At 40.5% G+C, this 21,529-nt stretch overlaps 1 protein-coding gene across 1 annotated transcript; it reads left to right on the top strand.

Moving 5' to 3' along the window:
• Positions 1-11,103: 11,103 nt before the first annotated feature.
• LOC111953736 (patched domain-containing protein 3) lies at positions 11,104-18,854 on the top strand. Its single transcript, XM_023973196.2, has 4 exons — positions 11,104-11,865; positions 16,531-16,652; positions 16,781-16,926; positions 17,040-18,854. The coding sequence occupies exons 1-4, from the start codon at positions 11,143-11,145 to the stop codon at positions 18,782-18,784; spliced, it is 2,736 nt and encodes a 911-aa protein (XP_023828964.1). The 5' UTR covers positions 11,104-11,142; the 3' UTR covers positions 18,785-18,854.
• Positions 18,855-21,529: the final 2,675 nt, after the last annotated feature.

Raw genomic sequence — 21,529 nt, 5'->3', positions numbered from 1 at the left:
ATGGCCCAACAGTATTAGACAGAGGGTAAACTTTCAGGACAAAGGAATTTTCTCCCACCTCACAGAACTTGAGGTACGAACATATTTCATGTTCCTGCCAAAGTATAAAAGATCGGTGGAGAGTCCAGCTATTAACATGCCCATTGGCCACCACGTGGGAAACTCATGAGAGACTGTGGGACTACATTACCATACCGCTGTTTATATAATAACCTCAGATATGAGGTTTACATCTGTTTGTTGTATAAAATGAATGAGTGAGTATGATACTGTTTGTATAATTGTGTAATATGATTTTGGACTGTTTAATTAAGAAAAATACAAATCCCTTTTTGATTTGAACTAAACCCGAGAACTAAACCAGAGCCAGTTGGGTCAGACATCCAAGGACAACCCCTTCCTGCTATCTGAATAAAAGTCGACTCTGAGAAATTACCATTAGACCATGTTTTCTCTCCATGGGGAGAACGAAGGTTAAGGTAACATTGCTGAATCTTTAACCATACCACGTGGTTAAACTCTTATACGAATAAGAACAAGTTTTTGATATTGACTACTAGTCTGCAGCTAGGAATTCGGTATCATTGAACGCGAAGAAAGACAACCGCCGAAACATCCATTCTATAACGAATGTCACTCTGAACTATCCACAATAACCGAGACAGAAGGAACTCCAACCAAAACAAACTTCTCTCCAACGATCAAGACGACACACACCGAGCGTAACTATATATATATTGATTGCAATTGTTCCCGAATGAGTGAGCGTTCATGTGTAAGGATTAGCATGTCAATTGTTATAATTATGGACTCTGTAATGAATTCTTAGTCGAACGCCACTTTCCCTTTGTCTAATAAGCCGCTATGCCGGTTCAGCCCACTAGCTGTCTCTTATACACATCTAGATGTGTATAAGAGACGACTCATAGTGAAGACTGGGTTCGTGCAGATAATCAACAATTTACGACGTTTGGAATGAGACTAACGTGAGGTAAAGTAAATAAATCATTAATCAGAAGACTATTGATCAGATATGAAAATATCTGAAAGGTTATATTGGGAAATTATAACTTTGTAATCTAATAACTTTCCCTGGTGCCCTCGAATTCATAGTTAATTAGTTACGTTATTACTCAAGTGATCGCGTAATCCCTAATTACAGGAATCTTTGATAAAAACTATAAGTCTTCAATTTAATGATAGCAAAGACACGACATATATGGTGCCCCCTGTGAGGACAATCAAAACGTAGACCAATGTTCTCCAGAAGTTCCACTACGGGAAGAACTAAAGCGAGAACAATTTGAGAAAAGGGTAAAAGATTAGTCACAATTACCAGACGGGGAATTACCGGACACCAGGTCCGCAGGAATTAACACCCATAGCAAGGACGTTAAAGTTCAAATTTCTCCCGCTCTCATTCAAGACCCTATCCAGGGCCCGCTTGATCAAGAAACAAGCCCCCGGGCTTTGTCTATAGGCTCTGATACAAAGGTTGCGAAGAAAAAGGTCAAACGCTTCGTTAAAGCCAAGCCCACTCAAAATCTGAAAAGTCGATCTGCTTCCACCTTGAACAGAATTGACACTTCACGTTGTTGCGAACAATCACTCCACTTTGTGGGGAATATGTCCACTAACCACGAATCTAAACGCCCGTACCTGGAAACAGTCCTGGAGGACTGCTTAACTTGTCATGCCCTAATTGATTCGGGTGCGACAATATCACTCATCTCTCAAACATTGTTTGATGATCTAAAAAGGGCTTTGAAGCCAACTAAACGTTGGTTAAAAGTGGAACGATGCGACACTACACTTCGAGGGGTCACGCAGACTACCTCGGCTCTCACATTGAGAGTCATGCTGAAACTACACTTCAAGGACGTATCGCTCATTCACCCTGTGTATGTTACCAGCCTCGAAACTGTACCCCTGCTACTTGGAGCAGACTTGATGGATCGGTTACTCCCATTGATGGATTGGAAAACCAACCAGGTATGGTCACAGGCCACAGTGCCTTCTCCACTGACCACACTGTCTTCCCCTAACGCTAGCTGCAACGCAGTCAGTCACGAGGGATATCTGTCAAAAGCACCCCTTGGGAAAAAGACGTTTAAAAACCTCTTGGGGCAGAATCCGATCCAAGGAGATATTACGATACCTCGACACATTCCATCAGCCAACCTGATTGACCATTCTTTTCATGATTTCGAGCCAGCTGTCTCTGTTAATAAGCAACTTCCCTCCTCCGTGCAGTCGTGCAATACGGTAGTTGAGATGAACTCCTCTTGCCCTTCAGACATTTCCGCAAGCACTGCGGCCGTCTCAGCAAGAAAAACATCGATGTGCAGAGTATACTCTGCTTCCGATGATACACCTTCCGCTTTGTTGGGGACTGTCACCCCTTACAATGACACTAATGGCGTCAGTCCAGCAACTGACCCGATGACTCCCACTGGTGAAACACTTTGCGATATCACAGACCGATATCCTCGTCTCAGTTCGCAGGTACTGAAGAGGTTGCCACACGCGGACGCGGTGGTGACTGACATGCCTCGACAGCCACTGAGCGTTTTGAAGCACAAACACCAGGAGATTTGGTTGAAAGGTTACAGCCATTCTCATAACGCGGCCGCTGACAACTCGTACATAGGGTCCGATCTTTTCATTTGCGCCTCGGACACCAACACCACCAGCTGGTGGGGGGGTCCCGAGACACAAAGGGGGGGAATAGTAGCCCAGACCCATGATGAGCCTCATCGAGGCCGGTGGGGGGGTCAAGACTACGGACAACACCGTACGAGGCCGCCAGAGCATAAATCAAATCTAGTTGTAAACTCCCATATGAGAATAGTGAGGAACAGACAGGCCCCTAGACGGGGATTATCTTAGAGCACATCTAAAATAGTACTGAGGTGTACCACACTGGTCGTAAAGGAAGTCCAGTGGACTTGTCCACCTCCAAAACAAATGGCAACAATAATCATTCCTTGCCATGTGTAGGTTCAACTACAATACAACTAGTAAAATGCTCCAATCATGTGTTCCGGTAGTATAATATTTCAAAATAAATCGGTAGGATAACTGGTCCCTTTGAGCACCAGTTCCAATACCAGCAACAGTCAGTCTAGCTACAAACAGTAAGAAGGTTAGAGACCTAACCAATCAAATTACCCTTGACAATAGCGACATAGGAGTCACTCAGAGTGCAACACAGGGAAGGGAATCTCCAGTGTACTCTTCCAATGGTTAACACGCATGCCACTAATAAATAGAATCCTTCATTCAGGAGGAAAATTATTAGAATCACTAACCATGATCACACCACGTACGACTGGTCCAATACTTATAGTACTTCCGTCGTGAGGTTAGCTCCTCCGTGGATAACATAGCTATGAAATAGACTTCATACCTATCACCACTACAATAGTGGAAGACACAGTGACTTAATAAAATCTACTACAGACTCCCTCGACACCAACTCTGACTGACCTCCAGGCATTGACCTGAAAATTACCTGACTACGTCAGACTCATTCTGAACAAGTTGTAATCTGCCAGGATACTTGGTTTTCTTCCCTTGACATGCGCGCTTGTTTAAGCATAAACGCACATGCACAACGGAACATCCAATTAGGATTTATGCTAGGATCACTTAAGGGTCCAAGCAAAATATCAGCCTTAGTAAAGTTGAACATTTACTTCTAGGCCTTTGTCCCTACAGCACTCATCAGTTTTCTTCCCAGAAGTCCATAGGTCATCCCTGTAGACTGCCCAAAACTAGTGCCTTACAGCTGTAAAGTTATCATATAGTTATAAACTTAGGATAGTGCCTAAGCAACACACCAAGTAGGAAAACCCTAGATATGGCATTAGAGACAATGCCATGATAGTCATTTTGCCAGAACATTGGACGTATATAGAATACAGTCCAATTAGATTATTTTTGTGTGAGAACTATATTTTGTATATTTTTTTTGTTTATGCTTTCATTCCTTTTCGGTTCAGTTCCTTTGACATTTAGGAAGTGATAGAGCCATAAACAACTTCCCCATACAACATTCACTTAGTGCCACAACGCCGCTCATTGGGGAATGAATGTAATTATATATATATTTCATGAGTGTGTGTGCGTTGTTAACATCTGCCTAAGTTACTGCTCAGATCTTCCAGTCTGGACGACAACCAGACGACGGGTCCGGAACGGCGACCCCAAATCCGGACACCCACGGCCCATCCTTGTGGCGGCATGCCCGCTGTCAGAGAGCCTACCAAGGTAAACCACCAAGGGGGGGACCACAACGGCGATCACCAACCAGGACATCCCCTGGCCCTCCCTGGGGTACTTTGAAGCTTCCAGGGAACCTACCAAGGTACATCACTAGAAGGGACCGCAACGGCGATCACCAACCGGACATCAACTGCCATCCTTGTGGTGGACTGCTCCGCTTTCAGAGAAGCCTACCAAGTTCAACCACCAGAGGGGACTGCAACGATGATCTACAAACAGGACACCACGTGTTCATGATTTTATGTTGATTTGTAACTTGCAGGACGAACAAGATCCAAACCACCAGGGGGGGTATGTCATGACGTCGCCTGCTTGGGTATTGCAAACACCATCCCCCTCTCCCTGCCTTTCCCTGCCCCTTCAACCCATGCTGTGGTCACAGAGGGACGTCGTATATTCCTGAGAATCTCCTCATGGCCCAACAGTATTAGACAGAGGGTAAACTTTCAGGACAAAGGAATTTTCTCCCACCTCACAGAACTTGAGGTACGAACATATTTCATGTTCCTGCCAAAGTATAAAAGATCGGTGGAGAGTCCAGCTATTAACATGCCCATTGGCCACCACGTGGGAAACTCATGAGAGACTGTGGGACTACATTACCATACCGCTGTTTATATAATAACCTCAGATATGAGGTTTACATCTGTTTGTTGTATAAAATGAATGAGTGAGTATGATACTGTTTGTATAATTGTGTAATATGATTTTGGACTGTTTAATTAAGAAAAATACAAATCCCTTTTTGATTTGAACTAAACCCGAGAACTAAACCAGAGCCAGTTGGGTCAGACATCCAAGGACAACCCCTTCCTGCTATCTGAATAAAAGTCGACTCTGAGAAATTACCATTAGACCATGTTTTCTCTCCATGGGGAGAACGAAGGTTAAGGTAACATTGCTGAATCTTTAACCATACCACGTGGTTAAACTCTTATACGAATAAGAACAAGTTTTTGATATTGACTACTAGTCTGCAGCTAGGAATTCGGTATCATTGAACGCGAAGAAAGACAACCGCCGAAACATCCATTCTATAACGAATGTCACTCTGAACTATCCACATTAACCGAGACAGAAGGAACTCCAACCAAAACGAACTTCTCTCCAACGATCAAGACGATACACACGGAGCGTAACTATATATATATTGATTGCAATTGTTCCCGAATGAGTGAGCGTTCATGTGTAAGGATTAGCATGTCAATTGTTATAATTATGTACTCTGTAGTGAATTCTTAGTCGAACGCCACTTTCCCTTTGTCTAACAAGCCGCTATGCCGGTTCAGCCCACTAGGGCATATTTCTCCCATAATTTCATGTAACTATTTTAAGTTTGTTTGTTTGTTTATGCATTTCTGTGAATTAATTAGTTAGTAATAAATAAATGATTTAAGACAATTGATGTATGGATGACTCATAGTGAAGACTGGGTTCGTGCAGATAATCAACAATTTACGACGTTTGGAATGAGACTAACGTGAGGTAAAGTAAATAAATCATTAATCAGAAGACTATTGATCAGATATGAAAATATCTGAAAGGTTATATTGGGAAATTATAACTTTGTAATCTAATAACTTTCCCTGGTGCCCTCGAATTCATAGTTAATTAGTTACGTTATTACTCAAGTGATCGCGTAATCCCTAATTACAGGAATCTTTGATAAAAACTATAAGTCTTCAATTTAATGATAGYAAAGACACGACACTRCTGTAAAATTTGGTGGTGGATCTTTGATGTTATGGGGCTATTTTGCTTCCACTGGTCCTAGCGCCCTTCRTTAAGGTCAACGGCATCATGCATTTTGCCCAGTACCAGGACATTTATGCTCAAAACTTGGTTGCTTCTGCTAGGAAGTTGAAACTTGGCTGAGACAATAACTTCAAGCACACATCAAAATACACAAAGAAATGGTTAATTGGCCACAAATTCAACATTTTGCAATGGCCATCTCAGTCTCCGGACTTCAAACCCATTGAAAACACATGGTTTTAATTGAAGATGGCAGTGTATAAGCACAGACAAAGTATATCAAGGATCTYGAAGGATTCTGTATAGAAGAATGWTCTAATGTGCTTTCCAGCTCATAAAACATTTTAGAAAAAGGCTCAGTGCTGTTATTCTCGCAAGGGGAGGTATTGAAAGGTATTGAAAACAGGAGTGTCAATAATTTTGACCCCTACCTTTTTGTAGAAAAAAATATTTATTTTTTTCTCCGAACAATTGTACTAGTATAAAATAATATRATTTCCCCCAAAACGTGAGCATACAATATACTGTAGCTCAGTATTTTAATTATTTTATACTGTCATTTTTGCTAATCTTTATCAATGGTGTCAATCATTTCAGACCCCACTGTAACTTCAGTTACTAACTTAATTTACTTAGACAGATTAAGTTTTCTTCACAACATTATTCTACATACTATGTACTTGAAGCTTCAAGGTCATGGGGTTCATCATTATGTGGGTTCTATGAGACACTGCTATCAGTTCCACTTCAAAGGGAAGTTCACCATCAAAATAGTCTTTGGCATACTCAAAGAGCCACTCTGATCCCTCGTTAGGGCCTTGCAGATCTATTAAACTGTGTTATCTTTGTAATTAAAAACCTGGGACTTTGACACCAAGAGTTACGATGACTTACTCATCTTGGCAGAGTGAGGAAAAAAACAAGGACTTCCTGCTCTAATTTTTTTWATCTCACTTCTGTTATCTCAGGAATTTCAGAAAATACACAGGAGATTAAACTTTACTTGTTTAATATAATTTGGTTTAATGTCACCAACTTTATTAAGTGCTCCAAATTACTTCAAATATTATGCAGGGGAAGGACCGCCAACAATGAGCCCAAGACCATACTTCATGCTTTTTGGATTGATGACCTTTTGACCTTATAGGCTATATTAGTGTGTATGTGATCCGGTCACTGCGGACATCTCCTGTTTGCAGATTCTATCTGATCTAGGATAGGTCCCAATTCTTGTTATTCCAGACTGATCCAGTAGGCAAACAATGTCTAAATGAACGATGGCTAAATTAAACTACATGTCACCACAATCTAAATAACAATAATTGCTGACATTAACCTTCCTATGATCACTAGTTTATAAAAATTATCTTTTGGAGGAGAAGGCTTGTTAAGTCTTTATTTAGATCTGGATTCTCTCTCTTTCTCTCGCTCTCCCACCTACTTCAAAGGGATATTTTCAGGTGAGAATCAATGTCTTTGCTAATTAGTAGAGAAGCCTTAGGTGAACAAGATGTTCAGATGTGCTATGTGGCTGTTCCGGTACATCTTCCGGACGCTCCCAGTGATCATTGGGTGAAAAATATCCCTGTTTCCTTCCTTCATTTGAGTAGCTCTACTCACCCTTTCTGCTTATATGAACATGGCAAGCCCAACTACAGACATACAGTACAACTGCACCTTTAAACAAACAGGCCCACACAAAGACAAACACACCCCACAGACACATGTAAATGCACACCTACATACACAATCATCATGGATCATTCAGACACACTCAGCAACAGCCATGATAGCAACATTCCAATTAACGATGAACAAAATTAGAGCCAGGCACCTGAGAATGGTTTCAAAATGGATTCCATCTAACTTCAACCTCCCCCGACGAGGCCGAGCTGTCTGTCGGCGAGCGTTGAGGGTGGTCAGTCCTCTCGCTCTCTCTTTGTGACGAGGGAAAGAAGAATCCATTTCTCATATGGAGTCTGGGAAATCAATGACTGCGAGATGGATCGGTGTGAAATGCAATATGAGCTCTGACTCGGTGAACGTGGTGTCTGCCTGACTGACAGGTGACTGACAGGTGACTGACAGGGGTTAACTGCCACATAGAGACAGGCTGGTTGAGAGGTGTAAAACAGTCCTCCTCAGACTGGCACTCGACCATGCCAAGGAATTGGAAATTGAAACGTGTGGGTGGTTGTGTGCACAGGGCAGGGTAGATACACAGAGGATGACCACGGCTGAGCTTCGGACGTTCTGGTCTTTGCTCTGTTGGATTTTCTACTTGATCATGTTGATGGTATTGATATATGGCATTTTATTGTATATTAGTCTGTTTATACCTTCATATTTGCATAATAAGATCAGTTCATAACTGTTCAACTGCCTGAATGATGGTGTCCCGAAAACAGTGCATTGATATACACGAACGATAATTCATGAACAATATAAATCATGGGAATACAGTACAGCACAATTCATTGAATAATTCCAGTATAATTAAAAGCTGATGAAACATTGAACTATTGGGGTTGTGCTATTTTGTTGTTTCTGAGGTTGCTTTGTGGCGGATATGTTTTGTCAAAGTGGGCATGGTGTGACTGCAAATGTCGCTCTAAATTTGCCCGTTTAAAACAATTGACTGCCTTCTGGCAAATAAGACCAAGTGAGCTAGTCCCATCATGCAGTACAAACAAATACTTGTCTGTCCATTTCTATTGGAACTTTCTGTGTTCTTCTTGAATTGACCGTATCCTTCTCTTAGCCACCAGAGCCACATTAGCTATGTTAGCTAGCTGCATTTCCCCGCCGACATTTTCCTGATTTTCCTGGTTCTCCGGTGGTTGTTCGTTCATAGCTGTCACGTTGTTCTCCAGCTCTTCCCCCTCATTTTCATAGTCAATAGATTTACGTTTATTTTTTACAAAAAATTGATCCCCGTCGACTAGACTGCAAAATGAGCTGATAGCAAACTGATATGTGTCAGTCGCTATAGCTGAGCAGTTGCGTTCTATTTCGGCAAACGTTCTATTTCGGCCTTTCTATTCAACAGCTGCATATACTGCCATCTATCTGCTGTCCAGAGAACAATAGATATACTCAATGAAGTGACTCAGGCCTGCATTAAACACATTGAATTGAAATTATATCATTGTTATGTATTATGAATGGAAAATAGAAAAATGACTGCAAACTGCAAATTAAGGGCTTGCGGCCGCTTGCGGCCTACAGGCCGCGCAATGACTACCACTGACCTATAGTAACCTCCCTGCGCAAAAGAGCCTTGTAGTGAGGTTTAAAAAGGCTTCTATAGTTTGTAATTTCCACTTTGACTTTTCAGGCTTGATTTTCTGTTATGAAAAATGWACATGGTATCAAAAGTCCATTAATTATAATCCACATAATAATTCACATTTCCTGTTGCTGCGGGATTATTTTCCTGCTGTAGCAAACTGGCTGTTGCATACAACCAGCTTCYATTCCCACTGTCACGAGGGGATTCATGGCTTACTTAAAATGAAATGATCAACCCTGTTACTTTATTTGGAGCTTAATGATATATGCCATTTAGCAAACTCTTTTATCCAAAGTGACTTACAGTCATGTGTGCATATATTTTACGTATGGGTGGTCCCGGGAATCAAACCCACTACCTTGGCATTACATGCTCTACCTTAGGACCTAAATAGGCACTTAGTAGACACTTAATAGCCACTTACTACAGTCTTTTTTTTAATAAAACCTTTTGAGATGGGAAAACATGTTTTGAAGTTGAACATGTGCTCTTTATGACAGAATGTAATTCTATTTTTTTTAACCAAGTTGCATTCTCAAAAGGCACCGAATCAAATCAAATCCACACACAAAAATAAGCTGAAAACAACAGACTTTATCTTGAAATGTTTACTTACGAGCCCTTTCCCAACAATGCAGAGTTAAAAAGCAAGAAAAATGTCCTAACAAATAATACAAAGTAACACAATAAAATAGCAATAACAAGACTATATACAAAGAGTATACCGGTACCGAGTCAATGTGCAGGGGTACGAGGTAGTTGAGGTGCTTGAGGTAGTATGTACATGTAGGTACGGGTAAAAGTGACTAGGCAATCAGGATAGATAATAAACAGAGTAGCAACAGTGAAGAGTGTGAAAGTGTGTGAGTGTGCGGTGTCACAATGCATGTGTGTGTTTTATGTGTGTGAGCGTATGTAGTGTGTGTGTGTGTGTGTGTGTGTGTGTGTGTGTGTGTGTGTTGTGTGGTGTGTGTGTGTGTGTGTGTGTGTGTGTGTGTGTGTGTGTGTGTGTGTGTGTGTGTGTGTGTGTGTGTGTGTGTGTGTGTGTGTGTGTAGGGTCAGTGTTGTATGCGTGAGTGTGCGGGTAGAGTCAGTGTGTGTGCATAAAGCCAGAGAGTCAGTGCAAATAGTTCAGGGTAGCCATTTGATTAACTGTTCAGGAGTCTTATAGCTTGGGGGTAGAAGCTATTTATGAGCCTTTTGGTCCCAGACTTGGCGTTTCCCGGTACCGCTTGCCATGCGGTAGCAGAGAGAACAGTCTATGAATCAGTGAAATGACCCATTTAATGTTAAATAGGTTATAGGTATCAGTTGATATTTAGTTGTGAACTTCTTACACAATTGTACCTCAAGAAAACTCCCAGTACAACCTTTGGACTACTTTTTTTTATCAAAGAAGTGAAATAATATACAAAAAAAGTGAAATAATGTATTTGACGTTCATGTAATCTCTGTGGTTACGTTGCCAAAATATTGACTCTGTTGTGTTCTTTCTCAAGTCTAACCTGTAGTAACCCAAGCCTTATGATCAACTTCCTTAGGGGGATATTTGTATAGTTTTCTTATTTGTTTAGGGAAGTTGTTTGACTTTCCACAATTGTATTATTTTTATAAAAGCCTTTTATTCTTTTATCTAAATTTGCAAACAACCCAACCCTTCTTGTTCTGAAAGGTCAGGTGTACTGGAGGAGTACAGTTTATGAATAAATATGGCTGTCAGTCTTTAACCCGTCTCTAAGTTATAGAAAGGCCACCAGCAKTCTCAGCTTTCTACTGTACCTGAATGAAGAACAAGCTCAAGTCATAGGATGGGCTGCCAACGTACAGACTGCATTGAGAAGCCCTTGTCAAATCTCTTTGAGAAATTTGGACGAATTGTTGGCACCTACCCGGTCTGTTTTTTTGTTATAACTCTAATAGTATCCGGAATTCTGGGAGGAGGGTTTTATTTTCTGAAAGACAGGGTGGATAATGACATTGAACGACAATTTACACCAAGGAGTGGACCCTCAAAGATTGCTCGGGCCTTTGTCAAAGAGAACTTTCCAAATGACGACACAGAGTTCTCAAGCCAGAGGCTCTATGAAGAAGGGAATTACGCATCAATCATCATGGTATCCAATGACAAATCAAATATTCTAAGCACAGAAAATTTGAAGAACATTATCAAAGTGAACAATAAAGTTAAAGATATCTCGGTTGATGTAGACCAAAGGGAGTTGAGGTTCAGCCATTTATGTGCAAAGACAAATGGACATTGTGTGTCAAATGAGATTTTAGAAATTATTGACTTCAATGCAAGCAGAATTGAGCAGACAAACATTACTTTCCCTCTATATACACACAAATCAAGACAACTCTTTCTGGGATCTGCAATAGGTGGGGTTCAAGCAAATGTYAAAAGTGAAGTCAAAAGTGCCAAAGCTGTAAAGCTTTTCTACTTCTTGGAAAGTCACACCACCAGAGCTGAGGCATGGTTAAAAGAATTCCAAAGGATCCTATCAGATGAGAGAGACAATGAAAATATGAAGGTATGTATGTCATTGAAATAATAGCATATATGTACTATAGCTTTAGCCAACCTTATGAGAGCATTACGACGGACAGGGTTGGGTAGGTTACTTTCTAGATGTAATCCGCAAACATCCTTTCTGAATTTAAAAGTAATCCAAGAAGTAATCATCTAGTTTTTCAAAAGTATCTGTAATCTGATTACAATATTTTTGCTGGTAACATAACCGATTACAGTTAGTTTTTTATAAATCAGATTACATGTAACATGTAACTTACATGTAATCAGTTGCTCCTCAACTCTGACTACGAAACATTGAAAGAAAGTGTTATCAAGAAAACAAACTTAAAGTACTGGTGTACCACTTCACAAGAAGGTTACACAAATCAACATTAACTAATCATTTTACATTTAGCAGATGCTCTTATCCAGAGTGACTTACTGTAGTGAGTGCAAAGGTTTATGTACTTGTCCCCCACGGGAATCAAACCCACAACCCTGGCGTTGCAAGCACCATGCTCTACCAACTGCGCCATTATAAGCTAACAATTATCAATTTGATTCACAAAACATGGACAAAACTTATTTTATATTTGTTATATTTGTTTTACTTTTACTGTTGACAAGCTATATCCCAAGTAAAAATACAGGAAAGTGCACACACAAAAGGGTAAAAAAAAATGTTTTGAGAAAAATAGATGCAAACATCAAGGAGTAGGTCTGATGGGCATTTGTGATGTCATCGGCCTCCCCCTTGCTTGAGAAACAATAGAGGAGYAAAAGAGAGCAAAAGAGGAAAGTGCCATCCGTCAGCATGGACCAACATCCATGTGGAACGTTTCCGACTTGTAGAATCCACGCCCCGAAGAATACAGGTTGTTCTGTAGGCAAAGGGGRGTCCTAGATGGGTGCACCTAATAAACTGGCAGGTGAATGTATGTTCTTGGTAACAAGTAAGTATCTGGTGGCACGAATTGGACATTAAGGGCATTTTCTGAGCTATAGTTCGAATCAGAGTTTGACTATTTGTTACGTTGTATTTTTGTGATTTTTAAACTGGTTGGTTTCATATTCCCAAAATGTCAAACGAACAAAAAGTCCTAAATAAAACCACGTGTTCATGCAATATGTTTGTTTATTGGACAGACATAATCACGTTAAATCCATTTATGATTATCATGAAGCATCACTTGTCTTCCAATCTTCATATTACTTTCGCTCTGGTCTTTCAACAAAGTGCGGGAGCGCAAAAGCCGCTCTTACTGCAAGGTGAATAGGTTATATTCAGTAGCCTTTATCCCGGTATAGCCCCCATATCCCTTAATCTGCATCGGATGCGCTCATAAATGCGCTCCTACTCACTGAATGTTTCAGAGATATCAAGTTATGATGCTGCGTGTATTTAATAAAATGCTCCCAGTCAAACAACCAATAATAATGTGCGCTTCTGATTATTTTCCTGTGTTTGGTCCGGACTGCATTCTCACCTACAGCTAACCGAACCATAGTATGAACTGAATATGACCGAGACCACCCTGTTTGAGCGAACCACGGTGTGCTGTTTAGTGCGCYCCAGAATGCACACCCGTTCAAACAATCGAACTAAGGGAGTGAACGGAAACCCCCTAATGCATTCCAGACCAAACAGTCGCAATTTCAATTTAAAATGTATGTCAAGTGTCCCTGAGCACTTCTAATTTTTAGTTGGTGTTTTTACTGAGTCAAGTCAAGGTTCGGTAGCCGAAGTCTACGCCCCTTCATTGGTGATTCGTCAACAGTACTACTGTTAAAAGGAGTGGGAACTATGGACAGAATTCTTCAATAAAGTGTTTGTTGTCATTTAATGAAATGCGACTAGTTTTCATGCAAAAAAAATTCACTTGAGAAATACAGCACCAAACATCCTAGTTAGATGTAAAATTGCGCGACTAAGACTTCCTCTGCAAAAAAGTCTAAATTAATTACAGATTCATTGATTTATCTTAGATTATTACAGAATATATTGAGAAAGTGTGTACTGACTATGTTGTAGCTACCTTGCCTCAAAAGGGACAAACAGTAACATTGCCGCTTTTTTCTCGTTTTTCAGGCGAAGACCTTTAAGGGAATATTGGAGGCACAGACATTCGTATCGCCTAGACGGATTTCTTCTAGGAGCAAACCAAACCTATTATCAATCAATCAATCAAATGTATTTATAAAGCCCTTCTTACATCAGCTGATGTAACAAAGTCACAAAGTGCTGTACAGAAACCCAGCCTAAAACCTCAAACAGCAAGCAATGCAGGTGTAGAAGCATTTTGCAGCCGCCTTTACAGAAAGAAACATGGAACTGTCACTTCTCTTTGCTTATTTGATCTGTTCTTGCCATAATATGGACTTGGTATTTTACCAAATAGGGCTATCTGCTGTATACCACCCATACCTTGTCACAACACAACTGATTGGCTCAAATGCATTAAGTAATTCCACAAATTAACTTTTAACAAGGCACACCTGTTAATTGAAATGCATTTCAGGTGACTACCTMATAAAGCTGGCTGAGAGAATGCCAAGAGTCTGCAAAGCTGTCATCAAGGCAATATATAAATATAAAATATAAATATAAAATGCATTTTATAATGTAGAAATTAGTAAAAATAAAGAAAAACCCTGGAACGAGTCGGTGTGTCCAAACTTTTGACTGGTACTGTATGTACCGGTAACCTTATTTTAAAGCATTAACAAGTACGGTAATGGCATGGCTACAGCACTTGAAATATAGCACTCTATGTACTTTGCTAGGCAGCTAAACATTKACTGGAGAACTGCAGCAAGCTAGCTAGCTGCAGTACCTTCAGAAACTATTCAGACCCTTTGACTTTTTCCACATTTTGTAATGTTACAGCCTTATTCTAAAATTGATTACATTGTTATTGTTTTCTCATCAATCTACACACAATACCCCATAAAGACAAAGCAAAAACAGACATTATTACTAATTTATAATAAAAAAATTATTGAAATATCACATTTGCATAAGTATTCAGACCCTTTACTCAGTACTTTGTWGAAGCACCTTTGGCATCGACTACAGCTTAGAGTCTTCTTGGGCATGACGCTACAAACTTGGCACACATGTATTTGGGGAGTTTCTCCCATTCTTCTCTGCAGATCCACTCAACCTCTGTCAGGTTGGATGGGGAGAGTAGCTGCACAGCTATTTTCAGGTCTCTCCAGAGATGTTCGATCAGGTTCAAGTCCAGGCTCTGGCTGTGCCACTCAAGGACATTCAGAGACTTGTCCCGAAGCCACTCCTGCATGGTCTTGGCTGTGTGCTTAGGGTCATTGTCCTGTTGGAAGGTGAACCTTCACCACAGTCTAAGGTCCTGAGCACTCTGGAGCAGGTTTTCATCAAGGATCTTTCTGTACTTTGCTTCGTTCATCTTTGCCGCAATCCTGACTAGTCTCCCAGTCCCTGCCGCTGAAAAACATCACCACAGAATGATGCTGCCACCACCATGCTTCACCGTAGGGTTGGTGCAAGGTTCTCTGCAGACATGACACTTGGCATTCAGGCCAAAGAGTTCAATCTTGGTTTCATCAGACCAGAGAATCTTGTTTCTCATGGTCAGAGTACTTTAGGTGCATTTGGTGCAAATTCCAAGCGGGATGTCATGTGCCTTTTACTGAGGAGTGGCTTCCGTCTGGCCACTCTACCATAAAGGTCTGATTAGTGGAGTGCTACAGAGATGGTTGTCCTTCTGGAAGGTTCTCCCATCTCCACAGAGGAACTCTAGAGCTCTGTCAGAGTCACCATCGGGTTCTTGGTCACCTCCCTGACAGAGGCCCTTTCCCCCGATTGCTCAGTTTGGCCGGGCGGACAGATTTAAAATCCTTCAATGAGGCCTTCAATGCTGCAGACATTTTTTGGTACCCTTCCCCAGATCTGTGCCTTGACACAACTCTGTCTTGGAGCACTACGGTCAATTCTTTTGACCTCATGGCTTGGTTTTTGCTCTGACATGCATTGTCAACTGTGGGACCTTTTATAGACAGTTGTGTGCCTTTCTAAATCATGTCTAATCAATTGAATTTACCACAGGTGGACTCCAATCAAGTTGTAGAAACATCTCAAGGATGATCAATGGAAACAGAATGCACCTGAGCTCAATTTCAAGTCTCATAGCAAATGGTCAGAAAACGTATGTAAATACGGTATTGCAAAAATGTATAAAAACCAGTTTTCACTTTGTCATTTCGGGGTATTGTGTGTAGATTGCTAAGGATTTTGTTTTATTTGATAAATTTTAGAATAAAGCTATAACGTAACAACATTTTGAAAAGTCAAGGGTTCTGAATACTTCCTGAAGACACTGTATATGACAAATTGAATAGAATATAAACTATGGACGATATTTTCAAAACATTGCTTCTTCAATGTATTTGTTAATCATTTTCTCATGCTAAAACATAAATTAATGCAAATGTATGTAACCATATTCTCAAGTGTTACCAAGTACAGTAGTGGCATGGCTACAGCACTTGAAATATAACATTCTCTGTCCTTTACAAACCAGAGGAATCTTCTATACCACAGTTACGATACTGCTCTTATGGATTATTGACTTTTAAGTAGGCCCTATATTGAAATAAATATATTTTGTTTAACAGTTGCTTCTCCGTGGAACATTTCATTGTGTAGGTGTCTTACTATACATCACAATCGAAGCAGGAGGAGATAGAAAAACACACCACAGACGGGATTCCATTGTTCTCAGCCACATATGCCCTTGCCATCGCCTTTTCAGTCATATCTTGCCTAAGGTAAGCAGATTTGTTGTTGTTGTTGACCAAATTGACCAGTCGCTGTCAAAGTATGGTAAATTGTCATTCAACTGTTGATCATTCCAAGTAAATTTGGTTGTTTGTGGATGACAACCATTTTGTCTTAGGCTGGACAATGTGAGGAACAAAGTGTGGGTGGCTGCTATTGGTGTCCTCTCTGCTGGCCTGGCTGTGCTGTCCTCATTTGGATTGATGTTTTACATTGGAATGCCCTTTGTCATTACTGTGGCAAACTGTCCTTTCCTTATACTTGGTAAGATCATTTATGGAGTCAATAATAAGTCAATTTTCAATGTCAGGTTAAATGCATTTCAAAGCTCCAACTGACTCTGTTCACAAGATGACAACAGCATGTATACTTTACAGGAATTGGTGTCGATGACATGTTCATTATGGTGTCAAACTGGCAGCAGACCAATGTCAAAGACCCCGTGGAGAAACGCATGGCACACACCTACAAAGAAGCTGCCATGTCTATAACCATCACCACCTTGACTGACGTCCTTGGGTTTTACATTGGACTCATGTCCGACTTTCTGTCAGTACAATATTTCTGCCTGTATACAAGCACTGCCATTATATTTTGCTACATTTACAATGTCACATTCTTTGGAGCTTTCCTGGCATTGAATGGGAGGAGAGAAAGAAGCAACAGACACTGGTTGACTTGCATAAAGATTCCATCTGAGAATCCCAAAGAATGTTCTAATGGGTATAGTATGTGTTGTGTGGGAGGGAACTATGATAAAGCCACTGGGACAGAGAAAGAACAACCAATCAATCATTTCTTTAAGAAATACTATGGTCCTTTTCTGACAAAACCATGGACCAAAGTAATTGTAATCTTTATTTATGCTGGGTATTTGGCCGCAAGTATCTATGGGTGTTTTCAAATACAGCAAGGAATTGATCTCCGTGATTTGGCGGCTGATGACTCTTATGTTATTCCGTATTATGACAATGACAGGCAATACTTCTCTACTTATGGTCCTAATGTCATGGTAATTGTCAGTGAGAAATTTCCATATTGGGATAAGAACAAACGATCTGAACTCCACTCCTGCATGGATGACTTTAAGAAGCTTCAATTTATTACGGATGATTTGTATACATCCTGGCTAGATTACTATGAAGGCTATGCACGAAGTACACATTTAAACATTGATGATGAAATTGTATTCAGTGCAAATTTATTTTTATTTCTGAATTTGTACCCTGATTTTAAGCAAGATGTGAACTTCACCAGTAATGCTATCCATGCTTCTCGATTCTTCATCCAAACTGTTAATATAGTCAATGCCAGTATGGAAATTGAAATGGTGAACAGCCTTAAAGAAACAGCAGAAAGTTGTAGTGTTGTCCCATTGATGGTTTACCACCCGGCATTCATCTACTATGACCAGTATGCTGTTATAGTGAGTGGCACCCTCCAGAATATTGGAGTCACGACAGCAGTCATGTTGATTATCGCCCTTTTACTGATTCCAAACCCTCTCTGTTCTCTGTGGGTGACATTCTCTATCGTTTCTGTCATTGTGGGCGTCACTGGTTTCATGGCATTGTGGGACGTCAATCTAGACTCTATATCCATGATCATTCTTGTTGTCTGCATTGGTTTCACCGTTGACTTCTCTGCTCATATATCCTACGCCTTTGTCTCGTGCAAAAAATCGAGTGTCAATGAAAGAGTTGTTGATGCTCTCTTTACTTTGGGCTATCCCATAGTACAAGGGGCTAGTTCGACCATTTTAGGTGTGGTGGTTTTGGCTGCTTCCAAGAATCATATTTTCAGGACTTTTTTTAAGATTATGTTCTTGGTAATGCTTTTTGGGCTCATTCATGGCATCACTTTCCTCCCAGTGTTTCTAACTTTATTCACATCCAACTCAGAAAAACCAAAAAGTGRTCTGAAAAAAGATTTTAAGAGTGGGGTTATGCCTGAAATGAAACTTGACAAGAAGTGTGTAGCCTGTGACAACAAAGTATTTGTTACCGATAATTTTTGCAATGACAAACACACAATATGTACACAGAAAACCCACATTTGTGTGATACAAAACAAAAACAATTTGTCTCACACAATTTGGGCCACAGACCCTGACTGCCCATGAAGCATTATGGTGATACTAGCCCAGGATGTCTTCATGTACTGTACAGTTACGATAGATCTGTCACTATTATTTACCATGTGTGTCAATTAAGGTGCTGTTTACAGTTGTATTTCTTTGGTTTGTCAGTTTTTTTTTAACCTTTTAATATGGTATACAAAATCTGCTTATTTTGTACTTTGACTGTATCTGTTGACTTGTGTCCTTTTTAAATGTCAAATAAAGGTTGCTTCATATGCCCCGTTTAAATGATATCCAATGGGTATCCAATTGTATCACAAGTAGAAATCCTAAGAATTGCATTTTTTTTGTTTACATTTTTATTTAAACTTTAAAAGGTTATTTTACTGTCACTGGTGTAGAGAGGAGTAGGCAGTCGCAGGTTTAGAACTACTGAATTTATTAAGCACCCTAGAACAAAGCAGGACGAAACCCAAACACTGTTGTGCTCAAAATATATCTTCATAATCAAAAAGGCATAGGGCGAACCCAAAGTGCAAAAATATAAAGTACTCAGGAAATAGTAGGAGAGATTCCTCTCAGGATAACAAGTAACACTTACAATGACCGACAAAGACAAATGGCAGAGGGAGTATATATACAGTGATAGAGTGGGTAATTGGAACCAGGTGTGTGTAATGAAGGGCGTTTGCCAGCAGTAGGTTCGGCAGCAGCTAGAAGGAGGGCAATGCCGAACGCATGAGCTGGACAGGAGAGGGAGCCAAAGTGAAGGCTGGTGTGACATTTACAACAATTACCTGACGTCTTAGATCACTAAATCAGCTAAATTACCTATCAATACAAGTCTTACAGCTTTTTCAATTCCAGGAGAAATGGCTAAATACATTACTTCCATCTCTAAACTGTCAGAGAGATCTGGACTTAAATGTCTCTCAAAGTGCCAATTACTCTGTATTAAGGTCCTCTGATAAATTATAGTGTACTTTGAACACTGGCATGTCTTTTTAAGAGACTTAAAAAAAAACTTCAGTTTGTCTGTCTAGAATAAATAATTTGAAATTGTATACATTTGATTGTCTGGGTGTGAAGATATTGAGCAATCTGTCTGGAAAATGTACACCATACTTAAGCAATAAGGCCCAAGGAGGTGTGGTATATGGCCAATATACCACGGCTAAGGGCTGTTCTTAGGCACTACGCGATTACCAACGTAATGAGAGCAGTAAAAATACGTTTTGTCATACCCGTTGGCATTCAGGGCTGGAACCACACAGTTTATAATTTCTAATAGCTACTGTTATAAAACTGGTTGCTTGGATCCTGGATGGTGATTGGACGAGCAGCGTTCCAAACTGTGCTGTATAGGCCGCCACAGACACCTATGCCTGATAACGGTTCCATCTGAAAAGTATCACTGCTCCGCAAGAAGAATATCAGGTTCATGTTGCTGTTCGAATCATCTCTTGTGTTTATCCCAATTCCTACATTATTTCCCCTTACTTCCAGGCTAGCATTTAGTTTGGCACAGCGGGGGTTAATATAAGCCTCGGAAGCAATGTTTCACTTTTCGATCTCCGCACTAACGTCCAGAGTGAACAGTACCCAGAAGAGACAAGACGAGATAACTTTTTCTGAGCCAGTGGATATCACGCATCAACGTCATTATCATGGACATATCCAAGTAAATGCCAATTTAAAAAAAGCTCAGACAAACGAAAATGCAGCTAGTGTACTGTCATTCCAGGTTCAGTGTTTGAGTTAGCTAAACTTTAGCAGTTAGCTAAAGTTGGCTAGCTAGCTAGCAAGTGACAAAAACATTAGCTGTCCAGCCTGCATAGCAACAATTTTGTTTAGAACGGATTGTATTATTTTTGCATAGTAATTATGTAAAAATAATTAAAGTCGTTAAACCAAAATAATTTACTACCAGATTTTTGTTCGGGCTACATATTCTGTTGGAAGAATGAAATTGTATGAAATTACTTATCAAAAATAACGGTTTAATTAAAACATCTAATTCATTGTTATTTTAAACATGGTAACAGTTTTATAAAATCAATAAGGCACACGAGGCAGTGCTGTATCATGAATACAGTCACAGGTAAATGGGTTGACTGGCCCAGAGCAGAACAATTCCATTTACCTGTGACTGTATTCATGATACAGCACTGCCTATGGTGCCTGATTGCTTAAATATAATGGCATAATGGTGACCTCTTTCAAAATGAATTTATCAGTATATGTGTTTGCTTATGTATCAAATTGCTTATCTGTGCCATTTACATTGCATCCCTCATGTGAATAGTGTTGTTATTTTGAACTGAAACACAATTTATGCAATTCCTCAACCAATATATTGGAAAAGCAGAGGTTTGAGATGTGGCTGATAACGATGGGTGCACCTGCTTCTGCTGATCCATAAGTCTGTCTTGGATGTTGGGTTTAGTTCCCTAGTGGCCCTCAGGAGGCACCCCAGCACCCAGCTGTCACACACCCTCCCTCCCCTCCGTCACGGCTGTATTCCCCCAGCCTCAGCCTCCTCCCTGGATGAGATGCCTCCAGCCCAAACAGCGTGACTTGACATGCCCCTACACCCCAGAGAGAGATAGTGGAGAGAGAGAGAGGTAGAGGGGGGAGTGAGAGGGGGATGGATAGAAAGAGGAGAGGAGGGGGGTGGAGAGAGATAGAGCGAGAGATGGAGATGTGGGTGGGGTGTGTTGTGTGGGGGGGGGGGGGGGGGGGGGTGAAAGACATGCAATGAGATAGATACAGGGTCCACATGAGTTA

This window comes from Salvelinus sp. IW2-2015, linkage group LG27, assembly GCF_002910315.2.
Source record: "Salvelinus sp. IW2-2015 linkage group LG27, ASM291031v2, whole genome shotgun sequence".
In the NCBI taxonomy this organism is placed as follows: Eukaryota; Metazoa; Chordata; class Actinopteri; order Salmoniformes; family Salmonidae; genus Salvelinus; species Salvelinus sp. IW2-2015.
The sequence above is the reverse complement of the archived record's forward strand: the minus strand, read 5'-3'. Positions and strand labels throughout refer to the sequence as shown.